We start from the raw sequence: 11,158 nt of genomic DNA, 5'->3' as shown, positions 1-11,158 counted from the left end.
TGTTCTTTAACAAGCACAATCTTTAGCTACAGGCATGGAAAAAAGTTAGTTAATTAACACACACACACACACACATATATATGTATATATATATATATATATATATATACATATATACATACATACACACACATATATATGTATATATACATATATATATACATACATATATATATACATACACACACACACACACACAGAAAAGAGAGATATACATTCTATTTATCTGACAAAATAGTTTGCCAAAATTCATTTAGATGCAAAAACCGTTTAAAGGAAACTTATATGTCCACAACATGCATTCATGTACATGAAAAGTTATTTTACTTTCATCTTTCATGTAATGTGTGCTTTTACATTAAAGATAACAACATTGTAAATAAAAAGAACTATCTAGTGGTCAATGTTACAAGCATCAAAATACATGTATATAAAGATGTAATTGCAAGAGCAATACTATTCGTTTTTCATGATTGTAGTACCACCCAAAAACGAATAGAAAAATAAATAATCAAATAAAAATAAATTAAACTTCTTCGCATGGATTATTGCCATATACAACGTAGGAATGACATCACTTCTACATCAAATCTTGGTCTCCTCTTTTATTGACAAACAAATAAGAAGCTCAAACTTGCATGACCCGTCCCTTGGAAACTTGGGTTCCGTGCAAATGTGGGGAGAGTGTTGCCAAGTCATCCCCTGCGGCATGCCAAGTCATCACCGGTGCTTATGATGCCACGTCATCCTACGGCCTTGCCAGGTCATCTCCTTTTGGTTTTCTGTCTGCTATAGCTTTCAAGGGGAGTGGCTAACGGAACCCTCACTGATTGGATGCCCCTCTCCTTTGACTTCAAATAATCCCAAGGACGTGGTCAAATTCAAGCTTCCCCCGCAGACATAATTGAATTGGGGGGGAAATAAATTATTAGACTGGAGGGAAGGTTGGAGGGAAATCATGGCATTCAATATTTGTTGACCAATGTTTGTGAAAACCCACCCTTGAACTAGTCAAAAATAACACGCGATATACGTAGTTTAAGAGAGTGGGTATAAGGAATTGAATAGGAATAAATAAGGGGGCAACATATGTAATAAAATTTAGCACTGAGCTTGACCTTGATGGTCTCCCTTGAAGACCATGTCAAAGTGAACCTCCCTGCCTTTTGCCAAAGCAGAGCCCGTATCTACATGCAGGAAATAAGAATACGTGGACGGATGGATGAATAATACAGAAATGGATGGATAGAGCATGCTACAGCTGGCGCTGGATAAGAGCCCGGAGGTGATAAGGATAATAAGGCTGCAGACGACAGGAGGATTGCATGCACGGCAGGTGAGGTCAATAGATGAATGAAAAATGGATGTGAGTACTTGAAAGATGGAGATTCGTATCATTCATCCTTTTTTAGGGGGTTGCCAATGATGAAGGCTTTCCAATCCGCCGGTTCCGTGGGGCACGCACCCGCGATTGACGGTGACGGGGAGTCTCGAACATCGGTGGAGCAGTGACGTCGTCAATTGGACGATATTATACTTTTTTGCCCCCCGAACTCCCCACGTTGTGCGTGCGTGCGTGCGTGTGTGTGTATGTGTGTGAGTGTATGTGTGTGAGTGTTTTTTGAAAATCTTGCGGAATCTTTCGTCGACTGAACGATGTGCCGGTCAGTTGGTGCGTGCAAAGGGACCATTTTTTTTTATTTTTTTTTTTTGTTTATTTTTTTAGGATAAACAGCTCTCGATGTTACCAAAGACTTAAAAGACGGCTGCTGCTTTGCCGCCGTGTGATCAGCTTCCGCAACACCTGCAAGTGCAAGAAAACTCGATGGGGAAAATGGAATCAGAGTGCTTGGCAAGCGGAGGGGAAAAAGGTGGAGTATGTCATGGTGTGCACAGCCCCCGTTCAGCTGCTGAAGAACGTGCTGCCACGAGGATGACAAGTGCGGTTGGTCAGCACATCTAAGAGATTTTTGTTTTTGTTTCTACTTCATGTCATTGTCTTTATAAGATTTTTTTAGTTTTTTTATCTCATCGCTGGGTAAGTCGATGAAACAGGGAAAGATGTCTTTCTGCTGCGGTTGTAATTCCCAGGAATGGGCATATCAGCTTCTCACCTTGATGCCAAAGTACACACTGCAGTGTGGCGGAAGTCAACTGTTGCACCTTAGAGTTGTCCTCCCAGTGCCCAGTCGTTTACCGGACAAGATGCTTCATATTCAACTTCCTTACAGAAGCGTACAGGAGCCTGAACTGATAGTCCCAGTGATGAAAATCTAGGCTTCTTTCAATTAGACCAGCACTCTCCCCACGGTTCCCCATATCCTGCAGAATGTATGCCCTGTGGGTTGTAATCTAGTCAAGCATAGGCATGAGGAACCCATGCTTGTCCCTCCTTCCATGCCCAACGCAAAGCACGGTTGAGAGTGACGCGACCGAGATGCTATGAGTGTTTTTTTTGTTTTTTGCTTTTTGTTTTTTTAAAAAAAAGTGAAGTCAGCCCACTACGATTTGGATTGAGAGCCTGATTTGTCGAATAGGCAAGCATTTCGCTGCATCAGGACAGGGCCGGGACGGGCTAAGTTCGACCCACATGCAAGCATGTGAGGCAATGGCTGCTACTCGATGGCCTGCCGCTGGCGTAGGGCGTATATGATTTGCTCTCGGCCCAATCAGCTACCAGCAGCGAAACTTTCGTGCTGGTAGAGGGAAAAAAAGGACTGTTCCTACACGATTGTAACCAAAATAACATTTAGCTTGCGACACTTTGGCTCCTTGTGCTTGCGTACCACACAATGCCAAGACCCGGTAATGGTATAAAGACTTCAGAGTGATGAAAGCCAAGCTGGTTCTCTTAAGAGACTCTTACTGCATGCCGCAGACCCATGCCGCTGTGTACCGCCCAACCGTATCTACTGAGGCTAATCGACACTTAATGGCGTCTAAGCGCTGTCAATGGGATTCGTGCTCCAGCAGAATCCTTGATTGATTGCGACGATGAGCCAAATTGCATGTTGTACGTCAGCCCTAGTAAATCGAGGAGGAACGAGGGGGAGTTGTCGGTATTACACCCAAAATGAGGGAGTGGCGGCGTTCATTCTTTACCATGTGCGGTTAACTTCCACGCCTGTCCACCAATTCATGCCTCTTTATTGCAGAGTCAGTAAGTCAATGGTCACGAGTCAAACGGTTATCGGTGCATAATTTGGAAATCGATGACGACGGCGACCGGGTGCGAAACCGATGGAGGGTGGCAGGGCTCCCCGGCAAGCCAAGAGCGGGGCCCGGGATCCCAACAGTGGCAGGAGTGTAACAGCGTGGATCGTGAGCATCTTAATGCGGGGCCAGATTGGGTATGACACACGCCATATGCTGGCTGCTGAAATGCACAGTTCCAGTTGCTGCCCATTCGTCATCTCGTGGCAACCTTGCAGCGGGTTCACCGGAATGCCAGTTGCATAATAGTCCCTTTGACGACGCCTTATGAGGACTGAAACTACACGAAAACAGTGCAGCTTGATTTCAGAGAAACAATCAGCTGAACGAAATAAGAAGACGAAGAAGAAGAAGAAGAGGCTGCAGCAGTACTGCAGTCGATCCACCTCAGAAAATGGGGGGTGAAAAAACAAAATAATCGGCTACAAGTTTTCCTAGTTTTCATCTCTCTTTCCTTATCATTAGCAGCCGTTATCACTTTTTCTCAGAAATGTTCACCATGAAATGGTAAACATTGAGGCAACACCCATAGTACCATGACGCAGAAATAAAGATGAAAACTAGCACAAAAACCCATCTGATCACTGAATAATTGCTTGTCGCTTAGCTGCCGCCGAAGTGACCGGCCTTCCCCAATTGATTTTGATAAAACAGAATGTTTAATCAAGAACCAAAACTGTTCGTTACAAATTAATCCACTGATGTTGTTTTTATCACAAATACAAAAATAAATTAACAATTATTAAATAAATTAATTATTAATTAATTAAAATGAAAAACTTTATTCTTGTAATACAACAGCTCTTGGAATGCCCGACGATGAACAACACATTTTCTTTCAATTCATATGAAAATCATAGTGAAGTAATGAAAATTTTATATTGAATACCTTTGAAAATAATAATAAAACATAAAACTCAAAATAATTATTCAATATCAAACAATGTTATGGAAAAATATATGTCTTAAAAAATTTCTTGAACTCTACAAATATATATATATATATATATATAATCCAAAGAAAAAACATTTTATGGAGAAAGAACATAAATTTAACAATTCATAGACTATATTTCTTTTGGTGCTTATATCAGCACCTTAAAATGTCACTTGAGGGGTATTCAGAAACATAAAAGATCTATGGATTAGAATAATCTCCTGAATTAACTATATATATATATATATATATATATGTGTGTATGTGAGTGAGATACTTTCTAAAATACTTTGTATTGAGTTTTGGTTGTAACAAATTGCTTTTGATTGGGCTTATGCATTCCAAGTACATTGTTTTACAGCTTTAAGTTGCAGTTTATGTCAAATATTTGGCATAAAATTTCTTGAGATATATATATATATATATATATATATATATATGTATAATTTTTTTGACAGATGTTTAAACCGTAAAATACATGATCAAAAAATAAGATTCACTGTAAATTGTTAAGTTGGAGCATATGTAAGCAAGCAAAACATTTATTAATTCATTAATTGCTCAAATTTAGTTACAAAGTATGTGTTACATGAGTTTGATTTCTAATTACAAAGTTTTTTATTTTTTTATTTTTTAATTGCATGGTTTCAAGCTCAAAATTTGTATACGGCCACTGTAAATAAACTTTTTCAATCATACCATAAACATAAACTTTGTGAACAAGCATATAGTTTAAAGATTATTTCTGGGAGATTTTAAACTGCGGAAATTCAATTAGGAATTTTACATTTGTTTAAATTGCTTCATTTATATTAGAATAATATTACGGTGAATAATAAATGAAAAGTGTTAGAATGTGATAAATTGGGAAAATCATGGGAAAGATTCTTCTAAGAATAGCTCGGAAGCCTCCTCACAAGTTTTGTATTTTATTCTATCATTGTTATTATTATTGATGGGTATATATATTTATATATATATATATATATATATACAAACACATACGTGGGTTGAATCTCTTCATGAACTTCCCTCTACCACCACAGCACAATGACAGAATTCATATCGTCCATCTTTCTCCCTCAAAAATAAAGTACATATATATATATATATATATATATATGTATACACATATGGTTCTGTAACAAGTAGCATCTGTGTCCAAGTTTGTTTGTAATACATACCACGAAACACCTGGGAATGCTGTAGAAAAACTGGAAATATTCTAGAGGGAAAACATGTTGGCCATTGAGTTATCATTAAAATAATACAACCCCCGAAAACGAAAAAATGGAAAAGAAAAATAAAAAAAAAGAAGAAGAGAGAAGCAAGAAGAAGACGATGAAGTCAAAATACTTTTCAAAATCAATATACATTAGAAATAAAAAAATAATTTCTTCATATTTTAAGGCTATGCAAAACTCACGTGAAGAAAATATGATCTGTTATAGGATTCTTACATGCAAACACACACACATTAGGCTTGGAGTTCTTAATCAATCACAATTTTAGGCCTTATTTATTAGCCGGATTCCCAGTTATGTGACCTCAAAAGAAATGTAACAGTTGCCTAAGTAACAAACAAATTCTTGAGGGGGAAGTTGTGTCTAATTAGTTCTTTTATTTTCTCCACTATTTTAATGAAATACATCAAGATTTGTAGCAAAATTCAGACTTTTTAGAACGAAATATTCATTCGCAATGTAATTTTAAGACTACAATCCCGATTCAAAATGAATAGATGCATGTCTCATGCGTTGGTCTCTCAAGGCATCTTGTAATATTTGTCATCCTATATTTCATTTCTTTATGAAAAATCTATTATTATCTATCGTATTATTTTAAGATTTTTGTGCAATTCAAGCTTTTGTACTTCAGTGGGGGAACTTTTGGGGATTTAGAGTACGGCATCACAAATCCCACAATCAAAACTGAGTTCATTTTATAATGCTTTGAATCAAATTCATTTATTTGGAAATATTTTATTGGAGTTTTATCTGATCAAGGAAAGTTGAATGTTGTTAGCACTAGGTCGGAAGCTTTTTGCAGGAATTTTTATAAAATCTGCAATCATCTGCCTTTCAAGTGTTGGATGTCTCAATTGTATTATTTAAAAACAAATGAAAAAAACAATAAAAATGTGGATTCTAAGTGCTTCAATGCTGCCGCTGTTGTTGATGTCAGCCTCCTGCTCCCCTTCGTATTGATTTTAAACTTAGAATAATAGTACCAACAGTACTTATAATAACAGCAGCAATAATAAAACGTCACTGCAGAGAAAAACCAATAAGATAACATGTCATCACATCATTCAGTTGGAAAACGCTATATTAAGGAATGATGCCAACAGGTTCCGTTATGTCTTTACTGATTAGCATTATCTAAATAAATAAATAAATAAAATATATATACATCTTTTTTTCTTTTTCTCCTAGTTTCTTTCTTTTAACGTTCTTTTTCATCTCCACGTCAAAAGAACTAGGGACGCCAACAGGGACCAGCAGAAGGCGCAGGACCCAATCCCTTTCAAGCCCATCACTAGATCCTTCTGGATCGCAATCTACAGCGCCTGCCGATGCTGCGTCCGCTTAAGGGCACCCCAAGCACGCTTGAGCCTAATTATCATTTCAAATTCTCCTGTAATCAATCCCAATCAGGCACCTGAAAACAAGCAATCCCCGACTGATAGAAGTCAACAGGCGCTTTTCAAAGGGGGCGGAAGGCTCTCATCCTTGCACAGGCAGGAAGGAGACTGTGTGCTAGTCCGATCATTGAGCTCATCGAACTAGCAACAGTGACGACCCACCTCGCGGTTATGGATCATCTGCCCCCCATGAGCTTCAGTTGCCGCGCTCGGCGAGAGGCGCAGCTGCAAGGATGGGATCACATAGAGAGGAAGGGCTTGGGATCCACGCTGGATTGGAAGCACTGGGGGTCTGAAAATGGTGCCAGATGATCTGCAGGAAGCGATTCGGAGGCAGATTGATTAGAGAGAGAGAGAGAGAGAGAGAGAGGCAACTAAGAAGTCTTAGCAGTGGAAGTCCGAAAGCAGTCGTCGTCGGCGCACGAACGGGGTCTGGGTACCGCAGCACGGGCGCGCACGGGCACCGACGCCCGCGAGGTGTGTCGAGGGGCGGGGCGGGGTGAGAGGGGGGGGGGGGGGGGGGGGGAGGGGAGGGGCAAGGGGAGTGCCCGCGCCGCGATGACGAGGCTCTTGCCCCGCACGTTGCAACGACATCACTGATCCGGCGGTCAGAGCTCTGGTTTTCTCAAGAGCCTGAAGAGGGCCGGGACGGAATCATGACGACTATCTTGAAAGCCAGCGTGTAGTTGTAGCAGGAGGAGACAGGCAGGAAGGCGAAGCAAGGGGCAGAGCGGGGGGTGGGGGGCAGGGGAAGAAGGAGGAGTCGTGAAGTTGGTGCAGGTGGTGGCGATGCTTCGGCGAAGAAGCTGTAAGGACCTGCAAGAGTGTCAGCCATACAAGGCAGATCGTTCGAACTTACGCATGCGTTCCACTGAAGGGGGCGCTTGTTGTTCAGGCAGAGCCTGTAAACCGCAAACAGTTCCTTTCTCGAGCTGGTGTCGACAGTGGAGTGTTCTGCAAGCGCAGGGAGTGTAGATGTGGTGGCTTCGTTGGAAAGGGTTGTGACTGAGCCGAGCGAGAGCAATTTCGAGTATCTGACTGACTACATGCGGCTCGCGCTGCTCTGAAGGCTTTGTGTGCCAAGTGATGAGGGGGTAGGCTGGTGGTGGGGATGTTTGGAGTGTTGTGAGTTGTCGTCGTGCGTGAACTCTACCGCTGAAGTACGGCATCCTTGGTTTGAGTAAAGCGAGCTCTTTGCGTTGGTTTAGTCTTTCTCCTCCTTTAGGTCTCAAAATTTGTGAGAGCAGTGCTCAGCTACACGACCCAGTACCGATCGGTTCGGGTTGTTTGCTTTCTCTAGTGGAATCCTTTTGTGATAGTGGGCTGCTGGTATCTGGCATCTGCCTAGTACTTCTTTTTGCTTTTTTTCTTTTTCTTACTGGGGCTACCTGCAGCTCAACGCCTAGTAGGTTGCGAGATCCGCTGTGTTGGTTTGTTCTTGTGAGGTTGTCTGTAGGCTCAAATCAACTTGTTTTCGTGCAAGAGATTTTTGGGCTCCAGCGCCTGTCGATCGGCTATTGAGGTTTTCTGGTGGAATTAAGGCCTTTAGTGCCAGGGGTTTGTAGAAGCATCCGCTGTCGCTACACTGGGAAGATAAGGAACTCGAAATCATTCAGGTCTGTTCACGCAGCGAATTCTGAGTTAACCCGACTGAACAATCTCGCACACGATAAACTTCTATCTTCCTCTCACGTGTCTGAAACAGCACCAGCTGAAGCTCCTTGACCTCCCAGAATTCCAGCATCCGAAATTCTCATAATAGCAAACGTTGTATCAGAAAATTCTCGCTTGCACCAATAGTCTGGAGCGTTGAGTGTCGCAGCTCCTGCGTGATGTAGATCCTGGAGAAGTAGAAAAGGAATCATCTTAGTATCTATCTTGAAGTCACACACCATCTTCGGTGGTGGGCCTGGTCAATATCGCAAGTAATCCGCGTGTTGGTTGTGTCTCATCAAGGAAAACCGCACCTGTGCAAAGTCGAGACGCAACAAGTAAGTGTTTTCGCTACTCCGCTTGTTCGTGATCCTGTGCAGAGAGAAGGGAATATTGTTGTCTGGACTGCTGTTGTGACAAACTGTGAGCAGCGCTGGCGACCCTAACTTCGTATAAAGTGACTCAGATTGATGCACCGTGGGGGATCGTGAGGGCCCGGTACGAAAAGCCCTGGGAAGATAAGCACAAGCAGGCGGCACCGGAGAACTTCGGGCATGTTTGCATGGCTGGGGTGGAGGGTGGAACAGAGGCGGGCTCTCGACCATCCCCGCAAGGAGGAAACTCTTCCGATGAGGATCAAAGCGGGAGTAGCGTCCCTGGCCGTCCGCGCAAGCGGAGTAAGGGGAAGAGCAGACCGCCTCCAGGACCTGGTGAGCCTTCTCGCAAACCTCGAGGTCGTCCTCCAGGGTCCAAAAATAAACCTAAACCTCCCGTTATCATTACTCGGGAGAACGGTAATGCCATGCGACCTCATGTTCTGGAAGTTGCAAGTGGGCATGATGTGTGGGAGAGCGTTACAGACTTCGCCCGACGGCGACAAAGAGGAGTTTGCGTCATGGGCGGAAGCGGAACTGTGACGAATGTGACACTGCGGCAACCCACAACGCCAGGCGCGACGGTTACCATCCACGGCCGTTTTGAGATCATTTCACTCTCAGGGTCCTACTTGCCTCCACCGGCTCCAAGTCCTCCTACAGGACTGACAATTTCGTTTGCGGGCGCGTCAGGGCAAGTTTTGGGAGGGTGTGTTGCTGGGGCATTGACGGCAGCTAGTCCAGTATTGGTCATTGCGACGTCGTTCACAGGCGCGACGTATGATCGGCTTCCACTGGCGGACGACGAGCCGCCGATAATGCAAGTGACAACTGCCTCAGGTGCACAGGCAATGCAAGCCCCGGATTTGTCTTCGTATAATCCGTCGACTGCATTACAAAACTTGTACAACATAGTCCCACAGACCAATCCGAACCTGGCCAGTCAGCAAGCTGCGCAGGATGTGCTTAATCAATGGGCATCTGGTAGTGGGCATACGCAACGACCTCAACAGTACTGACTCCGAGGTCATTCTTCACTGCCATGTCTATGGTCTATGTATCACCGAGCGGATCTCGTGATTCTGTGATTTGACTGCAATTGGAGCTTTTTGTCATTCGGGTCAGGCGTCGAATATGGTAGCTTTAGGTTATGCACGCCCCCAATTCTCGACGCTCCCAGATACCGTTTACTGTAAATCCAGTGCACAGGGTATTTATTCATGGAACCTTCTTCTATTCCTGTTTCCCCTTCAATGTACATGATAGTGTCGAGCAACCCGCCAGTGACTTGTCACCTATTCTGATTGTCACTGGAAAGGATGTGCATCAAGTCTCCTTGCACTGATCTCCAGTGACGATGCTCGCCTTCAAACTCCTCATTCTCTTTTCCGTCTAGTAAGCGGATCCAGTCCATACGGTAACAAACGAACAGTCTGAACTCCGGGGCTTAGCCTTCGAGGGGTAATACTTGATCCCTGTTGGGATCAGTCACACCTATTGGGCTCTTAATCATATGGTTTTTCTAGGGTTGTCCTCGCACTTTTTCTGAAGGTTTCATTTGAAAATAAGGCTAGGTGAAGATGGGTCTCTAGCATCGTAGTATTTTTTTAATGTCTCGTAGGAGAATCGAACTGAGACGACTCGAGTCCTTGTGGTTATGTCTAAATGCGCCCGCCGTTCCCCTTCTTCACTGCATTTAGGGACCTAAACCTCTCTTGATCATTTTCACTTGCAGCAATTTTGCTAGTACGTGTAAATTCGACCTTAGATGAGTTGCCTGTTGGGTGCCGGCTACACGAGCACTTTGGTGGTCCATGTAACAGCGACCAGCTTTGGTCCCCTTTTGGGATACCAATGTCTGATCTATTAACATTTATACTGTGAGCTTAGTACATACATCACTGTATAGATGACACATGTTTTAGAGCTGGCCCAACTTTGAATTGAAAACGAGACACATGATCTGCCAACTTTAGAATTTTAGTCTATTTGTACCATTGAATCTGGTTATCCATTCTCTAAACTTTCAATTTTTCTGCCTCCCATGGGTTACTTGTATACCTCTTTTTGCATTGTCTGTTCTCAGGTTGTATGGAATGAAGGAACTAACGAGGAAAGAATTCGAGTGACTGCTTCGTGAAGCTGGAGTTCACTAATATTGCGATTTTCACATAGTTGTTGCCATGGTCCTTATAAGGTATCGTTAATGACCTCATAAAAAGTTTCTGATTATTCGTGGAGCGTTCAGTCCCGTGCTTTCGTTGCAGGGCTCCGCTTTGAGGTGTGTCCTTAACTTCTGCTTCTGCTTCATGTTTTGAAGCAGGTAAGAACTGGAAT

General features: G+C 42.9%; 1 protein-coding gene across 2 annotated transcripts; it reads left to right on the top strand.

Moving 5' to 3' along the window:
- The first annotated feature begins 8,642 nt into the window (after positions 1 to 8,642).
- Positions 8,643 to 10,851, top strand: LOC112276844 (AT-hook motif nuclear-localized protein 16). Of its 2 annotated transcripts, none has more exons than XM_024508604.3 (2): positions 8,643 to 8,785; positions 8,906 to 10,851. In XM_024508604.3, coding segments are annotated over exons 1-2 (936 nt in total). In that variant the 5' UTR covers positions 8,643 to 8,784; the 3' UTR covers positions 9,841 to 10,851. The 2 variants fall into 2 exon arrangements, with proteins under 2 accessions (XP_024364372.1, XP_024364381.1); XM_024508613.3 differs by having other exon boundaries at positions 8,651 to 8,785; positions 8,914 to 10,851.
- The last annotated feature ends 307 nt before the right edge of the window (positions 10,852 to 11,158 follow it).

Source organism: Physcomitrium patens, chromosome 2 (genome assembly GCF_059467195.1).
Source record: "Physcomitrium patens ecotype Gransden chromosome 2, ASM5946719v1, whole genome shotgun sequence".
In the NCBI taxonomy this organism is placed as follows: domain Eukaryota; kingdom Viridiplantae; phylum Streptophyta; class Bryopsida; order Funariales; family Funariaceae; genus Physcomitrium; species Physcomitrium patens.
Note: the sequence above shows the minus strand (reverse complement) of the source record. Positions and strands in the feature narration are given on the sequence as shown.